The sequence below is a fragment of the Alternaria dauci genome, chromosome 4, assembly GCF_042100115.1.
Source record: "Alternaria dauci strain A2016 chromosome 4, whole genome shotgun sequence".
Taxonomy (NCBI): domain Eukaryota; kingdom Fungi; phylum Ascomycota; class Dothideomycetes; order Pleosporales; family Pleosporaceae; genus Alternaria; species Alternaria dauci.
The window spans coordinates 2,189,530-2,210,907 of NC_091275.1; the positions used below are offsets into that span (position 1 = coordinate 2,189,530).

The window sequence follows — 21,378 nt, forward strand, 5'->3', positions numbered from 1 at the left end:
ATGGTAACCCGACGTGCCAACTGTATTCTGCTTGTGCATCCTTTCCCTATTACTCATACGCTCTGCCCAAAAGCCACGATTCTTGTCGCCGCCACGCGCAATGGCATGACGTGCGCGAGTGACATGTGGGCCGCTTAGACCCCGCTCTCGGAACCGCACATCGTCACTGTAATGTTCACCATGTGATTGGCCGACGCGACTTCACGTGATGACAGGTAGCACCGAGGTAACGAGAAGCTCTGGCGGAAATTGACGGATTGATGCGCTGGACAAGGCCAGACACCGACTTTGAGTAAGCCGTCCATACACAGCAGCGCCCATCGCCAACGCTGCCAGGGTAGCCAGGGTAGCCAGACCATGCTGGATAGCGTAATACATGGAAACTGCTAGACGCGCCTGCACGTCTGATCGACCGGGTATGCCATCATCCAAGACTCGACAGCAAATAAAACTATCCGGCACTCTAATCTATTAATCACCATTCATCCCAACACAACTACCAGAACATTGTAGTATTCGAATCTGCTCGGCTACTCGTGAGATCGTCTTCTGCACGACTTGGAGTGCTCATCGTGGTAAGAAAATCACCGACACAATGCACGTTTACGCCATTAGCCTAGGAACATCGGGGGATATTTCCTCGTTGCCTAGCGGCAACCTATTCCAAGGCTACACATTATGGTATGCACGACAGACTTTTAGTTGTCTTGATCGCTATCATTGTCTTATTTTTCTCCGTGTATGAAGATGGCTGTCTCACGCCACCTGATGGTATTTGTCCCGGGAACCCCACGTGCATCACCCCGCAGCGCCCGCGCCTCATATGGGGAAAGCCGAGAGCCTTGACGGCTGCAACAACCGCTTACTTTATCCCTTCGTCAGCCCCTCGCAGCGGAAATCTCCCGCTTTTACCTGTGTAAGGAAAAAGCAATGATTCGAGACTCCTGAGTCGCATTCGTGACGATCGATCTTTCATTGGATAATTTGTGGATATATTTCCAAGACCGAGGCTGTCATCCTGTCGTGCCATTGGCTTGTACGTCACGATGGATGCAGCTCTACTTCGTCATTGGAGAACTTTACTGCGCAAACAGTCGTTGTGGGTTTCTCAGGTTGAGGGGTAAGATGAAGCTGAGGGGTTCATCTATTGTTGTTCATCCGGTTATTAGACTCTACCATCCTACCTACCTCTTCTATTAATTTCAACCGCAACCTTACAAACCCGTCAAATCAATCGGTTCATACCTCTGTTTGACAACATGGCAGAAGACAAAGTCCAAACTTTTGATATTCCGAAAACATGTAAAGCTGGTGTCGTAGTCAACGAAGGTCCAGACTTCCGTGTCGAGGTTCAGGATGTTCCGGTGCCGGAATGCGGTACATATTGGAAGACTACACTGTACGCTTGAGAAGCCCTGACAGCAGTGACAGGTCCAACGGACGTACTCATTAAGCTCAATGCGACCGGCATCTGCCACAGCGATCTCCACTTTATGCTCAACGACTGGGCAGTGCCGAAAATGTCAGACCTTGGTACAAAGTGCGCTGGACACGAAGGTAGCGGTGTTATCGTCAAAGTTGGGGATCACGTCAAGAACCTGAAGCCGGGAATGCGAGCTGGATACAAGGTGAGCGAATCCGCTATCCATGTGCTTTTGCGTGAAATGGAAGCGAGAGCGAGAGCATCCGAGAGAGAGATGAAAACTGACTCTACCAGCCAATCCAAGATACTTGCGGCTCATGTGAGCTTTGCCGCAACGGGAACGAATGCTACTGCGCAAAAGCAGTCCTGACCGGGCTGATGATCGACGGCTCATACAAGCAGTATGTTGTCTCACCCGAACGCTACACAACCCTCATCCCGGATGGCGTAAACGACTACATAGCGGGACCGATCATGTGTTCTGCCTCGACAATCTACACGTCAATCAAGGAGTCACAGCTCCGACCTGGAGACTGGGCCGTCTTCCCTGGCGCAGGCGGTGGTGTTGGCCTACAAGGCGTGCAGCTCGCCAAAGCCATGGGTCTACGCGCCATAGCCATCGACACGGGCGACGACAAGCAAAAGCTGTGCATGGAAATCGGGGGCGCGGAACACTTTATCGACTTTAAGAAAGTAGACAATGTGAGCGAGGAGGTAGTACGACTGTGCGACGGCATCGGCGCCCATGGTGTCTTCGTCACTGCTGTTCAGACCTATCCAGACTCGATATCATACTTAGGTGGCCGTGTCGGTGGAAAGGTAATGTGCATTGGACTGCCGCCGGCTGGGACTCTGCACATCGATGTGGACCCTAACCAAATGGCCTTTAAGAAACAGTGTGTCCAGGGTACACTGGTGAGCAGCATGGCGGATGTGGACAAGACGCTTGATTTCGCTAGGCGGGGATTGCTGAAGCCAATCTACACAGTGTATCCGTTGAGCAAGTTCAATGAGGTTGTGCAGAAGCTGAGGCGTGGGGAGATTGCTGGACGGGCTGTCGTCGATTTCAATATGGATTAGGTACATGCAAGGTTTATTGTATGCTGAGGGATAGAAGCAAAGTTCCCAGATGCTTACACGGCGAGTTTGGCATGGCGTTTAAATTGTGATGATGCTTATCCCAGGGAATGAATGCACAGACCAACAGTATTCGTCGCATCTGTGTTATCGAACGTCAACTGCGCCTCACGAACCATCGCGCCAACAGAACATCGCTTCACTCTACGTAATGCTTGCTTGAGAAATGCGCCCCAGCTTGCATTGGAGCATATGTCGAGGGCATGTCCAGCTCGTCGTCACATCCGTCCCCCCGCGGACAGGCTGAAGCATCATCGAGCCGCACACTGAACGGGAAGCAGCCAGTCGTGGAGGACGACCACAGCGATCAAGAGGCACTGCTCGCGGACGATCCGCTAGAGCGCGATCTGCCTGAACAGTAAGCAGATGCCGCACACTTTTGATATGCTCCATTTTAAGATGCATCTCCAGACTATCCTTTAAGCGCAGGCCCAAGGCATCCACGTCCTCCTTCGGCTTCTTGCGATATCTCCCCTCCTCCCTTGGTTCATCCAGCAACCGCAATTCGCCCCAGCCACGAGCGCACCGCCCGAATGGCTCAACGGAGCTTATACTCAACTATCTCGATACACCTGGCGACGCAGGCGAACACCTCCAAGACACCAAAGATGCGAATGGGCTAGACTGGTACGTCGAAGGGCCCGGGCGGCGAGTAGGATACGACGACCTCACCGCCATTGATTGGATCTTCGAATACGCGAAAGAACGACAACGGTTACGCTATCTATACACTGGTTCCAGCGGTGTGCTTGGCCATGTCAAACAGTTGGCGGATGCAAGCCAGGTCTGGATCATTCTGGTGGCTGCCGGCATACTGAGCGGAGGTATTGCAGCCTTCATCGACGTGGCGAGTGATTGGCTTGCAGATCTCAAGACGGGTTACTGTCACAATGTCGATGGAGACGGGCGATTCTACCTGAACAAGAGCTTCTGTTGTTGGGGAATCGAGGAAGAGCAGGCTTGCCATGACTGGAACTCCTGGGGTGCTGCTATGGGAATCGACAGTGTGGGTGGAAGATATGTTGTCGAGTACATATTCTTCGTACTCTTTTCGGTGCTCTTCGCAGCATGCGCTAGCTTCCTGGTGCGCGAGTTTTCGCCCTACGCGAAGCACAGTGGTATACCGGAGATCAAGACTGTCCTGGGCGGTTTTGTCATTCGACACTTTTTAGGCGGATGGACTTTGGTCACCAAGACGATCGGGTTATGCTTCGCAGTTGCTTCTGGTCTGTGGCTGGGCAAAGAGGGCCCGCTGGTACACGTCGCATGCTGCTCGGCAAATCTCTTCATGAAGCTCTTTGGCAATGTAAATGGCAATGAAGGTGAGGATCATTACCCGGCCGTTGGCCCGAATGCGCTGACATCAGAACAGCGCGAAAACGAGAGGTGTTCTCGGCCGCGGCTGCAGCAGGTATCTCAGTCGCTTTCGGTGCGCCCATTGGTGGCGTGCTGTTCAGTCTCGAACAACTGTCGTACTATTTCCCAGACAAAACCATGTGGAGCAGTTTCGTATGCGCCATGGTTGCGGCCGTCACTTTGCAGGCTTGTAACCCATTCCACACCGGGAAACTCGTCTTGTACCAGGTCACGTACCATAGCGGGTGGCATGACTTCGAGCTGCTACCTTTCGCATTTCTGGGAATCTTAGGTGGACTATTCGGGGGCTTCTTCATCAAGCTCAACATGGGAGTTGCTGAATGGCGTAAGAATCGACAGTACCTCAAAGGGCCAGTGACGGAAGTGGTCATTGTCTCTTTCATCACAGCGCTTATCAACTTCCCCATCAAGTTCATGCGCGCTCAAGCGTCCGAGCTTGTGCACATCTTGTTTGCTGAATGCGCAGACCTCAATGAGGATACACTCGGTCTATGCAAATCCGGCAAAGCGAACACGGGAGTTATCGCGCTCTTGCTCATTTCCTCTGGGCTGGGCATAATCCTCTCAGGCTTCACATTCGGCTTACAGATTCCTGCCGGTATAATCCTCCCATCCATGGCTATTGGTGGTCTTTTTGGACGTGCTGTGGGACTTTCTGTCCAAGTAGTCCAGGCGGCGTGGCCAGCTCTTTTCCTCTTCAAATCCTGCGAACCGGACGTACCCTGTGTAACTCCAGGCACGTATGCTATTGTCGGTGCCGCATCAGCGCTTGCCGGAACGACACGGATGACTGTATCGATCGTGGTCATCATGTTTGAACTCACCGGAGCGCTCACTTACGTCCTGCCCATCATGATTGCAGTCATGATCAGTAAGTGGATCGGCGATGCAATCTCTCCCCGTGGCATCTACGAGTCCTGGATACACTTCAAAGGCTATCCTTTTCTTGACAACCGAGAAGACAACGGTTCTAGCATTCCTGATGTCGGTGCAAATCATGTTATGACACGCATCGAGGACTTGACTGCAATCACGGCGACCGGCCATACCATTGGTTCACTGCGCCAGCTTCTATCGCAGCATAGGTTCCGTGGCTTTCCTGTTATAGACAACAGTCGCGATGCTCTTCTACTCGGTTACATTTCCAGAACTGAGTTGCAATACGCACTGCAGCTTGCTTTGACACCCCCACGAAGCATGGCTGCAGAAACCGAAGCTTACTTCTCTCACCAGCCCCTCTCCGATCCCACAACGTCACTCGATCTTCGACCCTGGATGGACCAGACACCGATTACCCTCAACGCGAAAGCTAGTTTCCAGCTTACCGTATCCATGTTCCAAAAGCTTGGTCTCCGCTATGTTTTGTTTACTGATCGAGGTATGCTGAAAGGCTTGCTCACCAAGAAAGACGTTTGGTACGTCATGAACGGGATGGAAGAAGAGCGCGAAGAAGGTGGTGCAGGCATCAGCGTAGGAAGAGGGGGACTCAGAGAAGAAGGCGACGGTGACGAAGAAAGTGAAGAGAGAGGATTACTTGGTACACCAGAGGAGGAACAAGACGACTTCATTGGTGCGCACGAGAGATAGCCGCGTGTAAAAGCTGTAGTGCTCATAGCACATATACATGTAGAACCTCCGTAATCATCATCATCACCATCATCACTATCATCACCAAAAGAAACCTCAAACTCTAATTGTGTGTAAGACGAGTTCCTGGTGATCTCACGGGAATCCGCAGATCCGGAGCATGGCACGGAGGGCATCCGATCGCTGTTGTGGCAAGTTAGCCGTTGATCGGGGTGGGGAAGGCTTGTGCGCTGGAAACCCACAAATAGAAGTCTCGGCCTTCTGTTCCTGCAGGCACCGCTACAGGCTCGTTGTTTCGGCCTTCGCGACGTTTAGAGAAGGTCACGAGGTCTACCTGCATCGACAACGAAGGGCTACCTGTCCACCGCTCCAATATGCGCCAAGGCCACTGGTGTCCAATCGCATATGCTTGTCATCTAGCGTTGTGTAAGCAGACAGTAAAGGGTCTAGCGCGTGGCTATACCGCGGCTTTCTTGCGACCTGCATAGACCCGCCCTTAACAGCCGGCCGCGCCCATTCTGACTTCAGAGCCTTTCACTCCTTCGGTCTTTGACGTGTCCCCTCGTTTCCCACACGTCTTTAACCTCCCCAACAAAAGCAACACAATCCAAACTCGAGAAACAAAGATCTACGCCCATCATGCAACCCTCGTTAGCGTAGCGCAAAAGCACCCAGCGGCTATGACTGAACCTTGGCATACGTCGCGGACAGGACATCGACGACGATTACCGCGTTGAACAGATCCCACAGCTTCCCCGCCATTACGACACTCTAAGCACACTTCATTCATTTTTTTTCTTCTTCTCGAGGCCCACACACGAGATAGGAAGACGACATGGCGGCAACCGAAACCGAGAGAAAGAGCAGGAGGAAGCATTCGTCGTCGGCGAAGACTTCTAAACCACGTTCCTCGTCCAGGAAACCACGTGTATCGCCTTCAGTAGCAGACATGTACTTGCAAGATTATGCGCCTCCCGTTCGGGCAACTTCTCCTCAGCGTGTAACAGCGACGAGGCCTGCCCCACCTCTTTATGGCTATTCTGCAAGTCCACCCCAGCACACAATCTATCGTCAGATGCCTGGTTCTTACCCGGAAGATGGTCATCTATATGGGTCTTCACCGCCGCAACCTGTTCAGCCCTATGCTAGTCAATCGACTGTCCGCTTTGCTTCTCCACCACCCCACGAGCCCCGTGGCCAAGGTCCATTTGAACAACAATGGAACAGCCTTGATCGTATGGCCGCCAACTCTTACAGAAATCTTCGAGACACGGCTGGAAAGAGCGTCACGAATTTGACTGCCAACTGCATCGAGCGACCCACGGCGGCTGTCGCTACAAAGAGCATGCAGACTTTGTGCAAAGGAGCCGCGCTGTACGATATGATCAGCTCAAAGTTCGACGCGGTCATCACTAGTATTGACGACGATCACTTCAGCGGCAAAGAACAGGATCTTATGATGGAGTTCAGTGAGCAGCAGCAGCAGCAGCAGGAAGAGGGTCAGAGAACGAGCCCGCCACTAGGCGAACCCAGACGCCGGCGTCACCACGAAGTGCAATCCCACTCTGGTAGCGACAAAGGGTCGAACCACTTTTCGAAAGTGTGGCTTTACTCGAATTCTCGACTACCGCCCCACTTGCCGCCGTTCAAGGTATACCTCCCTACATACCCTCTACTTTGCTTAGCAGCAACCTACTCTGAGAAAGCCTACACGCCCCCAGGCACGAAGAAGAACCCTGAAATCGAGACCTTCATCCCTGCTGATTGGCGCAATGGAACAAAAGCCATGGTACTCAAGTCCATTCCTGTGGAAGAACTGAACACCATCGTCTTCGCCATCCGTGGAAGTCAGACCTTTATGGACTGGGCTGTCAACTACAACTCGGCACCTCACAGCCCAGAAAAGTTCCTCGACGACCCGACGAATTTATGCCACGCTGGCTTCCTTTACGTGGCGAAGAAGATGATTAAGCCCGTGGCAGAGCGTTTGAAGGTTTTGCTTCAAGAAAACCCTGCACGTTCCAATTGCAGTTTGCTCATCACCGGTCACTCCGCTGGCGGAGCTGTTGCCGCACTGCTCTATGGGCATATGATGAGCACAAAGATCAATTCTGAGCTTAATTACCTCACCAGTTTCTTCAAGCGTGTTCACTGCGTCACGTTTGGTGCGCCACCAGTTACTTTGTATCCGTTGAAGAAGCCTGATGACAAGCGCCATCGCAAGAGTCTCTTCTACGCATTCATCAACGAAGGCGATCCTATACCGCGAGCGGACAAGAGCGTGCTGAAAAGCTTGCTGAAGCTCTATGCCAGTCCAGCACCCGTTGCTGTTTCCAACATGGCTTCAACTATTACATCAATGGCCAAGCCTAACCTCCGAGACCCATCGCAATCCTCTCCGCCCAAGTCAAAATCAAAGTATGGTTTTGCCCAGCGACTCAGCAGGCCTTCCAAATCCTCGCTGCAAACAAATACGTCCAACTCTACCTCCTCAACGCTTCCAGCTTGGCCCATACCAGCGTGCACTTTGTCGCCTGCAGGTCGACTAGTAGTACTTAGGCAGCGCGTCGGAAGCAGGGTTGACGACGATATTGAAGCAGTGACTGTGGACGACGAGATGATGAGGAAGGTTGTATACGGTGATTTGCTGAAACATCAGATGGCCGTCTACAAGAAAAGGATTGAGAACGTCGCTGTAAGGGCCGTGACGGCGAATGGGTGTTGAATAGCTGGGATGGGATGGCTGTACATGAAATTGATAACCGCACACAGAAATGAATGAGCGATGAACCTGTACACCTAAATTGCTGAACTGCTGCACTTGTCCAACACATATACGCGTGATCAAAATCCTGCAGGCTGTATCTTCATATCGCAACAGCAGATCATCGAGCTATGTGGACATTTCCTCTCACAGAAGGATCGCATCACATCCCCTCCTCATCGGTATCTTGTATCGCATAAAGGCTAGCAGCTGAAAGAACTATGGGAGTCATTGCGCGGTGTTTCGATCAAGGGATAAATTCACTGGGGTTTTGAACAGAACAAAATCAAGCAACAAGCGAAGCGACTCGTTTTTGTAGGGTTGCCAACAAGAGGATGTACAAGACCATCGGACAGGCTCTCAAGAACGACGATATGAAGATGCACCTGCCAACCGAACCTCTCGTAAAACATACGCAAACGCAATTGCAGCAACGCCTCTGAAATGCTGTTGACCAAGCGAAAAGATGCAACTAGTGATCAGCTCGCCAAGTAACCGCCGCTAGATTTACCCAAGACAATAGTACTCGGTTCATATTCGCAATGTTAGGGCGGGATGACGGAATGGCTGGATGAGCATCTTAGTAATATCCGCTCTATGCTACAAAACCACTGCTCTCCCCAAGCATCCGCCCGTCGTATCTTGCCCATCCTAGAGGCTTTTTCACTGCCATGCGACTGGTTTTGCAAATCATCGTTTTTCTGTGTTCGAGTGGTGGACACCAACTGCCATGCTTGCCCAAGTGCTGATCAACCTTGCATGCTCGCGCACCCACCAAGTCAGCACCTCATGTTCCTCAAGCGACAACTCCGTACATCTTCGTCCATAAATGAGCACATTGTGTCTTCAGGCCTCCAGGCTCAACACGATGTTGGCTGTGCGACCTAGCACAGCAGGCAGCTATGTTGTTGTGTACCTCGCACCTACTGTCCTCCGTCGGCGAGAAGATGCGCCGATTGCGGATCGCCCTTGCGACTTTCCGGTCAAACTCGTCCGCGTCGCAAACAATTCGAGACACGTTGCGTAGACCTGACTACAGAGAACACGGAACTGGGAACAATACGACTGACAATCCAGGAGAAGTATAAAAGCCAGACAGAAGGCCTTTCCACGGAGATACTTGACCAATTGTTCACGAAGACATATCACGAAATCCCCCAATCGATCACTACTACCGCGACGACAAAATGGCGATTATCCAAATCCCAGACGAGTACGGGTACGTTCAGTCTCAATTGCGATGGCAATTACAATGGCAGAAACCCTCCATACACGTCTCCACAGCCCCTCTTCATAGCCCAACCTCCCCAGCAAACCAACTGAAGAGACCATCAACTGACTCATCTTCCAAAGCTTCGTCATCGCCGCCTGCGTTTCAACCTTCTTCGTCGGCGCCTGGCAAGTCTCCCGCGTTGGCGGCTTCCGCAAGGCAGCCAAGATCCCGTACCCCTTCGAATACGCATCCTACGAACAAGTTCAGACGGCCTCTCCTCCATCAAAGGCCGCCATGCTCGCCTTCAACTCTGCACAGCGCGCGCACCAAAACTTCAATGAGAACCACGTCACAGCCCTTGGCGCTATGCTCATCACCGGACTGAGGTACCCCATCGCTGCGGCTGTCTTGGGCGCGATGTGGAGCGTAAACCGTGTGTTTTACTCGATTGGATACACGAGGAGCGGAGAGAATGGTGGAAAGGGAAGGTACTATGGCGGGCTTGGAATTCTTGCGCACTATGTACTCATCCTTATGAGCGGCAAGGCAGCTTATGACCTTGTCATGGCTTAAGCGGGTTACAGCTGAGGGTATGAAGGTGGACTGGAGATGCCTTAGGGCTTTAGCGCAGGGCGACACACATTCAAATGCTACACGTAAAAAGGCACCGTCTACACTCCATTGGTCATGACTTGAATGTGAGCTACGTTCTCTCTCTGAGGATGTCAAATATCCTGTATTGTCCCATTACCCCTGGAGCTTGCATAGTCCGAGCTAGCTTTTACCCTCCACAGAACACTCTGCCAACCATGCTTCCATCATCCATGTACATCGACTCCGTTTTTGAAAGCAGATGCTCACACTTCTGTCTTTCCAGTAAGCCGTGAGACCTCCAATGCATGTATAGTATCCTGTACGTCCTACATCTCGTTAACTACTTTGGATTGTGCACGTCGAGTAACGAAAATACTTACTGGAAAGGCAGCAAGCAGACACAAAAAATTACCAAGTAAGAAGAGGCCGAATGACACAGCAACTTGAACAAGTAGCAGCTTGGCGCGCTTCCATAACTCATCCCTCGGGACACACGAGTGAAGGACAATCACAGCAATGGGTGCTGCAAGCAGTCTCTGCGTTATCCGTCGCCATTTGTTGTAAAGAGAAAGGAAACCTGGGCTGTAACCACCATTCTGGAATTGGCTCTTGGGAAGGTCAACATGTAGTCGAAAACCTCGGATGAAGCACAAGAGACCAATAGCAGCTAGAACGTTCAGCCAGTCGTAATGCCGTTTTGCAACCGAGCACTCCAGGCCCTGCTCTGGCAGACGCATGCATTGTCTGCGAACAATGCGGTCGGTTGCGAAGGTAGATGCGATAACCCGTGCTATCTGGACGACGAGTAGGCTGATGATGTACTGAACGCCGACAAAGAGTTGACCATTGAACACCGCTTCCACCCAAACCATAGAATGACGGCTATGGCTTGTACGCGCCAGTAACGACAGTAGTCCTACACTTGAGGTTGGGGTTTCAAGTTTGTCGTCGACGAGGACGTACCCGTAGGTTCGGCGAATACGACGAGCTAGATATACACGGAGGTCATCATAGGCTCTGGAGAGGATAGCGACAAGAAACAGCGTGACTAGAGCGGCGTTGGCTGTCATCGAGAGATTCATGGCTAAGTAGAGAAGGGGATCTAAAGGGGTGAGTCAGCTCTTGTCGTACCCGCCGTGTTGGACACAGATACGTACTGCCCTGCCACAACGTAAGCCATACAGACTGCACGGATGTTCCTTGCTGCGACATATTGGTTGAAGATAGTGTTGGAGTTGAAGAGAGAAGGGAATCAAACGTGTAGAGTATTATCTGTGCTACCTAGCGCGGTGAGAGTGAGTGCGCCTTCCTTGCCTCGAACGCAAACACGTGAAGCTATCGATCGTTCGACTTGACGCGGGTCATTTGCTGCACTTTCACTCCGACTGACTTCACTCCCGCTCGTACATGCAGAACTCAAACTTGACACCTTGTTCCTCAATGCCGCCTTCTTGGATCTCTTCGCCAGTGAATGCTTGCACCTCCTCTCTGCTACAATTCCTCCATATCGTGGTCTCATCCAGGTTGATCGGGAAGAACGTGTCACACTCAAACTCTTTGCGAATCTTTGTGAGAAGCACTCGCTTCGTCTGTGGAAGTTCCAGTGCCGTGTTGTATATAGTTGCTCCACCAATGACAAAGACTCGATCCAATTCAACATTCGATCTTGGCAACTTATTCTCATGCTGACTTTCAATCTGCGATATCGCGTCCAGTACACTAGAGCATACCATTGGCCCTTCCACGTCGCTCTGCTTGTCTAATTTACTCATAAATTCCTTGGGGTTCGAGGTGATGACAATATTCAGCCGGTCCTTTAGAGGGCGGAATTTAGGTGGTATGCTCTCCCACGTCTTGCGGCCCATGAGTACAGCATTCACTTTCTTGACGCCCTCTGTTGATGTAGAAGGCGACGTGCGCTTAGTCACTCGTGCAAAGAACCCCATCTCTTTCTTGAGCTGTGGCCATGGCAGACCTCCACTGTTGCCTATGCCAAGATTCGGCGTGGCTGCGAGGATGAGAGTAAGACTTGGAGGTTTCGGTGGCATGGCCGAGACCTTTGTATCGCGGATAGCTGAGTTTTCCTTCAATGTCGTGCTGGTTGGCTTGGTGTGCGGGAAGTCGTCGGACATGGCGCAGTGCGTTTTGCCGCTGACCAGGTCTGGGCCTTTAAAGCCTGATTGTGAAACCGAGATATAAGCTGTATGAATGCCTGACGTGGGATGATGCATTAGTTGCATGCGGGGCCACAATCACGCTAGTGACAACGCGAGAGAACGTGATCCAGCCCTTTAGGCCGAACATTCCCGTGATGTTGTGTCACCTTGTTAGATCTAGCACAAAACATCCTCACATGTCTTTCGCACTTTCTGTCAAATCACCCTCAACACAGGAAATCGGTGTGACTTTCGCACAAGTTCACATTGCCATACAGACACTCGAGGTATAATACACAGGCTGATTGCCCTTGTTCATGCACACGAAAATCCAACACCAAAGACACACGCTGACAGTACGACACGCAGCGCTGCATCATCCCATCATGCCCAGTTCAAAACCCTGCCACTCGCCGAAAATGGTCAAGACACTGAACGCCAATAATTACACCTTTGCAATGCCGCTACCCGGTTGAAATCATTTGCATGAAGAAGCAAAATCTCGTACAACCCCTTTCATACCACGTCGTTCTTGCCGAGTTTCCAATGGGTATCTTTTGAGTTATTTTAAGGCTTGCTGTGCAGCAGAAATACTGGTTTCCTCCACATGCTCGATTGTTGCTTACTGTCGCAGAGGGGGAGTACGATGCTATTCACTTTCGCCACCCTCACCACTGCTCTTGAGTGGTATCGACAGTGAAATCTTCTTTGGCGTACCACCACCGTCCTTGCCGGAATTCACGTTGGGCGACTTTCTACGCAAACTCCGTAAACTCCCAGAACTAGCGTTACTGGATGTTGAGGCGCGTCGCTTGGGCCCAGCAGAGGTGGAGATGCTTGCGAGTAGCTCGTCTTCTTCGTCCTCCTCTCGTCGGCGCTTCTCCGATATCCGCTCTGGTGGCGATCCTGCGGATGTCGAATGTGGCGACGTACTTTCTTCTGGCGTTTGAGTCGTCATAGTCTTGTGAGCAGAAGCAGCCGTGTTGCTTGCGAGATCATCCATGTCGGCATCATCGGCATCGTCATCTGGGTAGTTGACGAGAGGTCGCACCGGCGATGCGCCGTTCATGGTAAGTTTTCCAGCTCCAGACAGATGGTCGTCCTCGTCATCTGACGTATTGAAGTAAGCCTCTTCATCCGGGTCAATCTCCTTCAGACCTTGTCCCCACTTTCCACCGTTGATGGCGGTAGCATGTCGCGCAGGTGTGTCGCTATCCACACTTGTGAAGGAGTTGTCCATTTCTTGGGTAGTAACCGGCTCATGGTTCTGGTCATACTTGAGTATCAAGTTCTGGAATGTGTCGACGTATGTGATGTCCTGTAGCTTCTCTCTGTATGTTTCAACAAGATGCTGGACGATCATCTTGATGTTCTCGCGCCTGATGAACTCGAACAGCTCCAAGCATGCCGAGTTGAGAAGGTTGTCGCGCGGCATGGTATCGAAGAGTATCTTTAAGATCGGCTCGAACAGTTCGTGTTGGATGATCTGGCGATTGTGCGTCTCGTCGTGGAAGCCAAGTACGGTGCGGAAGTACTTGAGCGCAGCTAGTAGGAATCAGTACACTGGAACGAAGCAATCAAGGGGAGACTTACTGAGCTTCAGATGCTTCTCTGGGCAGCCCATGAGCTGGGCAACCCGCACCGCCAGACCTTCTGAAAGGATAAAGTATTTGCTACGGAAAGAATGCTGGCGGATGAAGAAACACAGGACCTCGACGAGATGGGCGTATAGTGACACTTCTTGCATCGATAGATCATCCACTGTGCGGTGTTAGTTCAGAATGCAAGGACATGAAGAATACCACGCACTAGATTCCCGGCCCTCTAGATCCTTGAGAGGCTGGAATAACTTCCTCGCAGATTCGTCGTAGAAGTTCTGTATAAAAGAGTCTGTTTGGGGTATCGATGGCAATTGTCCCCTCATTTTGGCAAGGAAGTCACTGTTTGTCCGCCCGAGTGCTTCTATAGAAGCCGAGTTGGCGTTGGGGTCGAGCAGGATTTTGATCGCATCAGCCATCTGCGCCTTGACCCCGAGGTCCACTTCTATGAGGAGCAGCTCGATCAGGGTGTCGGTGAGCGGCTTAGACTTCTCTTGGATGGCCTTGAAGATATAACTCCGCACCATCAGCGCGTCATGGTCAATCAGAGACACGAGTATGTCGGTTCCTGCAACACGAACCGCAGCGTCCTGGTGCTTGAGCGCGAATTGAATCACTTCTAGCAGGCCACTGCTGATGAAGTTCTGGTACAGCTGCGCTCTGACATTCGCTTGCAAGCTCTTCGCTATAGCGCAACATTGCTGAATGAACAGTACTGCGTCCTTCTTTCGCGCCAAGTTTTGCTCCTTTGGGGAGAAGATGCTGAAAAGCTCCTTCAAGAATGGACCGTTCGCTTGGAGATGCTGGACAATATCGACTTGGTGGAAGAATATGAGTGAGTTCAGAACGCTGAACGTCGGGTCATCGAGGATGCGCGCAAGAACAACATCCTTGAGGTATTGAAGCCGGTACGTGTAGTGTATCTTCCGTTTTATGTTTTCGTCCTCTATCCGTACGACCTCTTTGAATTTGGATTCGTCGGCAAGGTATTGGCGGTGATTGGCTTTGTGTAGAGGAAAGTCTGGGTCATCTGTGCAATGTCAGCAAGCCATGTGGGAGGTCGCGTAGGCCAGCACTCACATTCCAATGCCCCAACGACACCCAAGACGACCGGGTCTGTCACAACGTATTCGATAATAGCGGTGTCGTTGAGCAGAATAAGCATCTTTACGATACTGCATAGGCGGTGTAGGTCCGAGACGCTTTCGAGGTCTTCTGCCATTTCCACAAGTGGGATGAGTTTCGGTATGTAATCTTGGGCGAGTATGAACTTGGCCAGGGCTTCTCGGCCGCCCGGCGTCGAGTTGGCAGCGCGCATGTGGTTCTCGATTTCGTGGAGGTTGCCAAGATCGGGACTTGGGAGTAATATAGGACTAATGTGATCGATGTCGTCTGAAAGATCATCGTCTATGTCAGCATTAGCCCGCTTAAAGCTAGGAGAGATGGTCATCACGTACCCTGGGCGAGTGCTTGCAGCCGCGATTGGACTTCGTTCACAAAGTCCCTGTTGGGTATTAGCATGTGGCTTCAAAAGTCAACGGCATGCCCGCTCACCATATGCTAGCGCAGCCCTCTGGCTCCTGGAAGCTGAGGGCCATGTCAGTGCCATTCTGCTCGGTCCATACAATCAGAGTGTCTGCACGTGTTCAGCTAATGTCGTCCCGCAGCAAGACATGGGCGCATACCCTGCTGTTTCTGGTAGCCGTCATCTTTGGAGATGCGCGTTTCGAGCAGTTGTCGCGACTGGTCGTCCTCGGACAGGACCACAATCCTCGCTTCCTCCTGCTGCAGTCGCACAAGTTAGCGTCGAGCCTTTGCAGAGGGTCACATGGTCTGGGAGTTGCGCGAATGCCGGGCCCAGAGGTGTGCAGGATATGGAGATGGGGAGACGTACGCTTGCTACCACGCCCTTGCAGAAGCCAGTGCCTCGGTCGAACCAGTCATTGTTCTTGAGCTCGTACACCTTGACGCGCTTCCGCTCGCTCGCAGGTGGCGGAGCGACGTTTGCCATAGCCGGCGGCGGCGTGTCGACACTCTCCGGCTAGGGCGTGTACCCTCCGGAGGCAGACGGGCTGTCGCGATGGTTTGCGCAGTGCGGAGGTGATAATTGGCGGTGGACAGGGCGGCGGCCGGAGGTGCGGTGATCGGGGCGGCTGGGTGTGTTGTGCTGGCGGATGACGATTAGGAGGCGCGGCGGCGCTTGCGGGCGGTCGCAGAGCTCGGCAGCGCGATTAGACAAGTTTCGACAGGAGAGCCCCTGCGCGCGCAGCAGCAGTGCAGAGCAGAACGCGATGGCGCGTGACGGGAAGGGTGATGGTGATCAGCCTCGGACACTTTGCAGTCGCGTCGTGGGTCGCAAAGTCGAAGCGGGAGAGCACAGGGCCGGCCTTGGGCACAGTGCATGCACTAGCCTGCAAGCGCAGTGCGAATATCGATAAGAGCCTAGACCGGCGGCGGCAGCAAGAGCCTCAACACCACGCTGAACCCTGGAGACGGCGGCGATGTATGTGCGCACTCTAACGGATGTTGCGGGGTAGGGTATGCAGTCGCCCGATTAGTTTCCAAGCCGGGGTGAATGAGTGCAGCAGCGCTCGCCTCGTATGACGGCTGCCGGACGAATGCGCGCTTGTCCACGGCCTCACTGACGCAATCTTCTTGGCACAACACCGCACCCAGCACCACGACTGCTGTTCCCTTATCCTCGTCGCATGCCGCTTTGGTGGGAAGAAGAAAACACACGATGCTCCAAGCCACTTCCTTCTCAGATCCCGTTGGGCATGGGCCAAGTCCCAAGCCGCGAGGCTTCGACAACTGTCATCCGAAACTGTGGGTTCGTGGTATCGTGAGCCAACTGTCCCACTCAGTAGGACCGAAAACTCCATGGATGATCGACTGCTAATGTTAGCATTTTCAATCTCAAACACATCGACCCATTCCTGGGCTTATCGTAAGCCCATGACTCGACACATATACCTGCCACCCCCATAACGCTGCTCTTGTCTTCCACGCAACAAGTGCGCGCTCTCCCTCCCTGGTCACGTGCCGTTCGTGTTCCTTTACAACTTCAGACGAGAGGTGTCATGGGTGTATATTGTATAAGCGAGAGGTCGACTATGGACTAAAGGTGCAATCGTGAGACAGCCGTCAATGTAGCCACACTACGGCTCAATCAACTGACCAGCATCGGATTCTCCCTCCGTCTTCACCGTAATGCCAAATCCCATCTAAGTTGCAGCTAAACTGCACTCAATACCACTACCGGTAGGCGGGAACTCCTTCCCCACGAAAGCCATTACCTCACAGCCAAGGCTCGTCAGATCAAACCCACACTCCCCAGCTAACCTTGATAGCCACCAAGCGCACCTATACCAATCGTTTGGCGGTTGATCGGATAATCTCGAGTCCTGACACGCTGTGTTCTCTTGCAGAGCGAATGTGCATTTCCAACTTCACGACTGACAGCCATACGTATGCGTGATGCGGGACCATGCTTCCTTCCTTCCACACAGCTAGTGGCCTGAGCCGCCCATCTCCAAACGTCCCAGTCCCTAATGCCAACGACCAATACCGAGACGCGTCATTGAAGCCCATGGTTCTACGTGGGCTGTCACCGTTGCAGCAAACTCAATGAACCATCAACTAGGCGGACGCCTCTGAATATATTCTGCTAGTCTCGACATTACTAACTATAGACACGGCACACTCTGATGCACCGGCACTGCATCTAGCCTTAGTCTTCCAGGGTATGGGAACGATAACGTGGGAGGCCAATCACCAACTTACCAAAACGCGCCATGGTCCGCGACCATTGCCGCATTCGTCCGTCCGTGGCATGTTGGGAGGCCAGACTCAGGCGCTCGTATACGGGAGCTGAGAGGTGTCGGACGTCGCTAAAACAACTTGGGTTTGTTTATCAACGCTCACTAGCCTTTTTGAGTTTCAGCAACTGCGCCTCACAGAGCGATCTGCATCTGAAGCGCTAGAAGCTACGGCGCATGGACGGAAACCCAGTTTCCACGCTACCCAAGTGCCTCTCCCGGCCGTCTGTTGGGAAATCATAATCATCCATTATAGATTGCGCTGGCTACCCCAGAGGCTGCACACTTCCCGCAAACACTTCACACTGGGTCCCAACATCTGCACCACAGCCATTTCCAATCACCAATCATGTCCACATTCATGAAACACAGAAGCATACCAGCAACATTCAACCAAAAAGAGCCCGCTGCCACCACCAAGTCTCCGAGACCCACATCCGCGCCGTACCCAAACTTTTCCAAACCTCTGGCAAAAGAAACCACGCCTACCACGGAACCCAAACTAGTTGCCGCTGAAGAACTACAGGCCCGGATCAAAGCTGCGAGAAGAAGCAGAACGGCCACTCAACCACTGCCTGAAGCAGTGCGACGCAAACTTGACCATTCGTCCGACCTCATACACCCAGCCCTGCGCGCCCGAAGTGGCGTCACATCAAACCCCAACCGTTCCACTAGTCACAGGACCAAAAGTCGTGAAGACCTATCCATCGATGCTGTTATTCGGCGTCTGTCGATGGAGATAGACGGGCAGAAAAGTACCAGAGGACGCCTTCTCCCAGACGACATACCTCCAGTACCCACGTTACCAGCGTTTCCGCCCACCGCGAGCTACCGTCCACGACCCCGCCAGACCGCGAGCAGAAGGTCTTCCATGACAATGAGACGAAGTCCCTTGTCAAATGTTTCGTCTCCGGACGGTAAGCAAGAGGCTTCGATTCTCGAGAAAGATGCTAATTCCCAGGTATAGACTCTGCAGAGACTTCCTCTCACACATCCAGACGTACTTCGGCTTCTTCTCGTAAGAGTTTCCCACAGCTCTCATACATACATACTAATGCTCATGGTAGACCCATCCAAGTCCGAGGAGTCCAAAGACGGCAGTGACGACAACGACGAAATGGTACGAGTCATCAGCACAGAAACGTCAAGAGGTAGACTCACCAAGCGGAAACACGTCTCTGCAACTCCGACTGTATTTCAACCCCCTCCCTCGATTCTGCGATCCACATCACAGCATGCCAAGAATCGGAGTTCATGGCACACGATTTCGCGACGCAGCATACTCTGCTCAGTATAATGGCTTCAGCGTCAGACATCATGTCATTGGCATTCGACGTATCGCGAATATTTCACTTTGCATTTCAGCGTTTTCCTACATTGTGCAAGGGGTTTGGGCAGAACGGCGCTCGGGACTGACTATTGTTACCCGAAACTGTTTTGCTTTCACGTAACGACCGAGAAGGATTTGAGCGTTCAAAGGGGCACAAACAGCGCAGGAGTTTTGGCGTTTTTTCCCATGTGTTTCAGCACACGACATTACTGAGCATGGTCCATTGCAAATTTTCGCAAATAGTCCGACACTTCAATCATGATAATCTAACGACATTACTCATCTTACGTCTCGCCTCATATCTCTCCTGTGCTCAGACAAGATAAGGCTCGCCTGGATCCCTCGGATCCCTTCATGCATCTCAAGCACGTTTATCGATGAAGATCCACTTCTCTGGAAGCAATACTTGTACGACTTATGCAAGCCACCAGCCACGAACGGGACAAGTTCCGAACCCGGTCGGCCATACAGCAAGCTGCAGTAGTCGGCGCTCCGTTGGCCCTGTAACAAGAAATCGGACATTGCGCCGTGCCAAACAGGCTAGTGAAGAGTGGTAGTTGCGCGATAAGGTGCGGCGCTCCCGGCTGTACGAGCCTACCCAACCAGCCAGCCACTATGATCCAGGAACGTGGCTTTCGAATGCAGGGTTGCTATCTGCAGCCAACACCACCGACGTACGGTAAGACGGCTCATCCCAGTACCCATAATAACAGACCGTACGTGCGATGATTGTTGATTTGCAGTTTCTACGATGAGAAAATAACGTACAACGTCCGTCGAATCAATCGGCGTCAGGTGGAGACGGGTATGGCTGCCGTTCCTGACGATCATCCGTGCTGGTGACGATGGTTTCGTTTACGCGAACGGCCGAACGTCCACTGAACGTCAAAGTCAGCCTCTTCGTCAGTCGACTCGCCAAGCCCATGGACAACTCATGGACAACTTGTGGACAAATTGTCAGTGAAACCTTCGCTCGTGTTCCCGAACCTTTTGACGTCGTTGCCGTCAGCCGGGTCAAATGAACTGGCCCCTGGAATTCGATTTGACATGGCGCGTTGCTCCCAGGTACCGGGTCCATGACACTATTACCAGGGAAGAATGGTTGAATGCTTCGGTCCCAGATTCGCGATACACGGGGGCCCCTTGGAGGACGTCATCGTCTAGGGACGATCAATAGCGCGACGCGACGCCGAGGTTTTGGATTGTGGAGGCTGTGATCTCCAGACTTTTGGAACCGGAAGCCGGAAGTTATGGATGCGCGTCTGCAGTACCCGAATCTGACGCGAATCCGAAGTTCGCTTGCGTTTTGGCACGGAATGCCCACGACGATCACGATGGCGATCATGCGCTGCATGCAGGGCATACTTGCACAAGTTGTGCGACGCGCCTTATCGATAAGCCTCTGGGGTCGAGCTCGAATTCACTCCCGAAACTCCGCAACTCAGTGCACGTCAACTCCATACATAATCCCGCCATGAATCCGTCAGAGCGGACGAAAGAAGCCCTTCTCGGTAAGTCTATTACGTGTTCTTCCTTGTGGACCACCGGCTCTTTACCATGATGCCATCCTCGTAGTAAAGCGCTTTCTAACGGTGTACCAGCCAAGACAGAAGCACTATGCAGCTCCATCATAGACACGCGCAAAGATGACCCTTGGGGCGGTGACGGCTATCTCTCAACCATACTCCGCGCTGTCAAGATGCAAGATGCGACCGACTACTCCGAAGACGACACGAGAACCGAGTTTCCGCCTGCATTGGACTACGCGACGTCTGCACAAAGAGAGTTGCTGATTAGAGAGCAAAGTGCTGCACTGGTCAGTCCAAATTTGCGCCGCGAGCGTCCGCCGTGCGGTTATGCTAGACCCGTGTGGACCAGCTCGACATCCATACTGGATGCTAACAACCCATAGATCAGAACAGCCCAAGGCATATCGACCCTCGTACGCGATCTACAAGAACTTTGGCTCTTCGGCGGTCTCGACACTCTCTCAGATCCTGCCGACGAAGAAGCGAATCGGAACAAGGCCCTTGCAGTCGCGGAGATGATTGAAGCGTTGGCCAAACAGGGGCCAGGTGGTGTGCAGCAGAAGGGAGACAGTGCAACCAAGAAGGAGGAGACAAACGGCGGGGCCTGAGACAACAGTGCTATGCGAATCCGGTTTACCAGACCGTGGTCATATGATATCACAAAAGACACAGTGAGATGAAGGCGAGTGCTGTCAGCGTTTGATACCCCGGATGACTTCTATCCGAAATCGGGGTTACACGATGCTCTTGAGCATACAATACGCCTGATTGAGGCAAGGATTAACTACATCGGGCGGCTCACGCAGAATGTCTGAAGACGGACGAAGGGCGATTTTGTTTCATGCTGGGACT

At 52.4% G+C, this 21,378-nt stretch overlaps 8 protein-coding genes across 8 annotated transcripts; 6 read left to right on the forward strand and 2 right to left on the reverse strand.

Annotated features, from left to right (window-relative positions):
- Positions 1-1,259: 1,259 nt before the first annotated feature.
- On the forward strand, positions 1,260-2,503 carry ACET3X_005274 (uncharacterized protein; the record flags this gene model as incomplete). The annotated part of the gene is made up of 3 exons (XM_069451461.1): positions 1,260-1,377; positions 1,432-1,628; positions 1,718-2,503. 3 exons carry the CDS (start codon positions 1,260-1,262, stop codon positions 2,501-2,503), a joined length of 1,101 nt encoding a protein of 366 aa, XP_069307318.1.
- A 260-nt stretch (positions 2,504-2,763) lies between these two features.
- On the forward strand, positions 2,764-5,524 carry ACET3X_005275 (uncharacterized protein; the record flags this gene model as incomplete). The annotated part of the gene is made up of 3 exons (XM_069451462.1): positions 2,764-2,918; positions 2,972-3,882; positions 3,933-5,524. The coding sequence occupies 3 exons, from the start codon at positions 2,764-2,766 to the stop codon at positions 5,522-5,524; spliced, it is 2,658 nt and encodes an 885-aa protein (XP_069307319.1).
- A 518-nt stretch (positions 5,525-6,042) lies between these two features.
- On the forward strand, positions 6,043-8,308 carry ACET3X_005276 (uncharacterized protein). Its single transcript, XM_069451463.1, has one exon. The coding sequence runs from the start codon at positions 6,360-6,362 to the stop codon at positions 8,247-8,249; it is 1,890 nt and encodes a 629-aa protein (XP_069307320.1). The 5' UTR covers positions 6,043-6,359; the 3' UTR covers positions 8,250-8,308.
- A 1,167-nt stretch (positions 8,309-9,475) lies between these two features.
- ACET3X_005277 (uncharacterized protein) lies at positions 9,476-10,074 on the forward strand (the record flags this gene model as incomplete). The annotated part of the gene is made up of 2 exons (XM_069451464.1): positions 9,476-9,507; positions 9,642-10,074. The coding sequence occupies 2 exons, from the start codon at positions 9,476-9,478 to the stop codon at positions 10,072-10,074; spliced, it is 465 nt and encodes a 154-aa protein (XP_069307321.1).
- A 1,328-nt stretch (positions 10,075-11,402) lies between these two features.
- ACET3X_005278 (uncharacterized protein) lies at positions 11,403-12,277 on the reverse strand. Its single transcript, XM_069451465.1, has one exon. It carries the CDS (start codon positions 12,225-12,227, stop codon positions 11,487-11,489), a length of 741 nt encoding a protein of 246 aa, XP_069307322.1. The 5' UTR covers positions 12,228-12,277; the 3' UTR covers positions 11,403-11,486.
- Positions 12,278-12,500: 223 nt separating this feature from the next.
- On the reverse strand, positions 12,501-16,403 carry ACET3X_005279 (uncharacterized protein). Its single transcript, XM_069451466.1, has 8 exons — positions 15,744-16,403; positions 15,535-15,634; positions 15,404-15,485; positions 15,307-15,353; positions 14,930-15,256; positions 14,061-14,879; positions 13,845-14,012; positions 12,501-13,796 (listed from the first exon to the last, which is right to left on the reverse strand). Exons 1-8 carry the CDS (start codon positions 15,858-15,860, stop codon positions 12,901-12,903), a joined length of 2,556 nt encoding a protein of 851 aa, XP_069307323.1. The 5' UTR covers positions 15,861-16,403; the 3' UTR covers positions 12,501-12,900.
- A 2,141-nt stretch (positions 16,404-18,544) lies between these two features.
- ACET3X_005280 (uncharacterized protein) lies at positions 18,545-18,964 on the forward strand (the record flags this gene model as incomplete). The annotated part of the gene is made up of 3 exons (XM_069451467.1): positions 18,545-18,584; positions 18,635-18,685; positions 18,735-18,964. The coding sequence occupies 3 exons, from the start codon at positions 18,545-18,547 to the stop codon at positions 18,962-18,964; spliced, it is 321 nt and encodes a 106-aa protein (XP_069307324.1).
- A 1,507-nt stretch (positions 18,965-20,471) lies between these two features.
- Positions 20,472-21,134, forward strand: ACET3X_005281 (uncharacterized protein; the record flags this gene model as incomplete). Its single annotated transcript, XM_069451468.1, has 3 exons — positions 20,472-20,508; positions 20,599-20,813; positions 20,910-21,134. 3 exons carry the CDS (start codon positions 20,472-20,474, stop codon positions 21,132-21,134), a joined length of 477 nt encoding a protein of 158 aa, XP_069307325.1.
- Between the last annotated feature and the right edge of the window lie 244 nt (positions 21,135-21,378).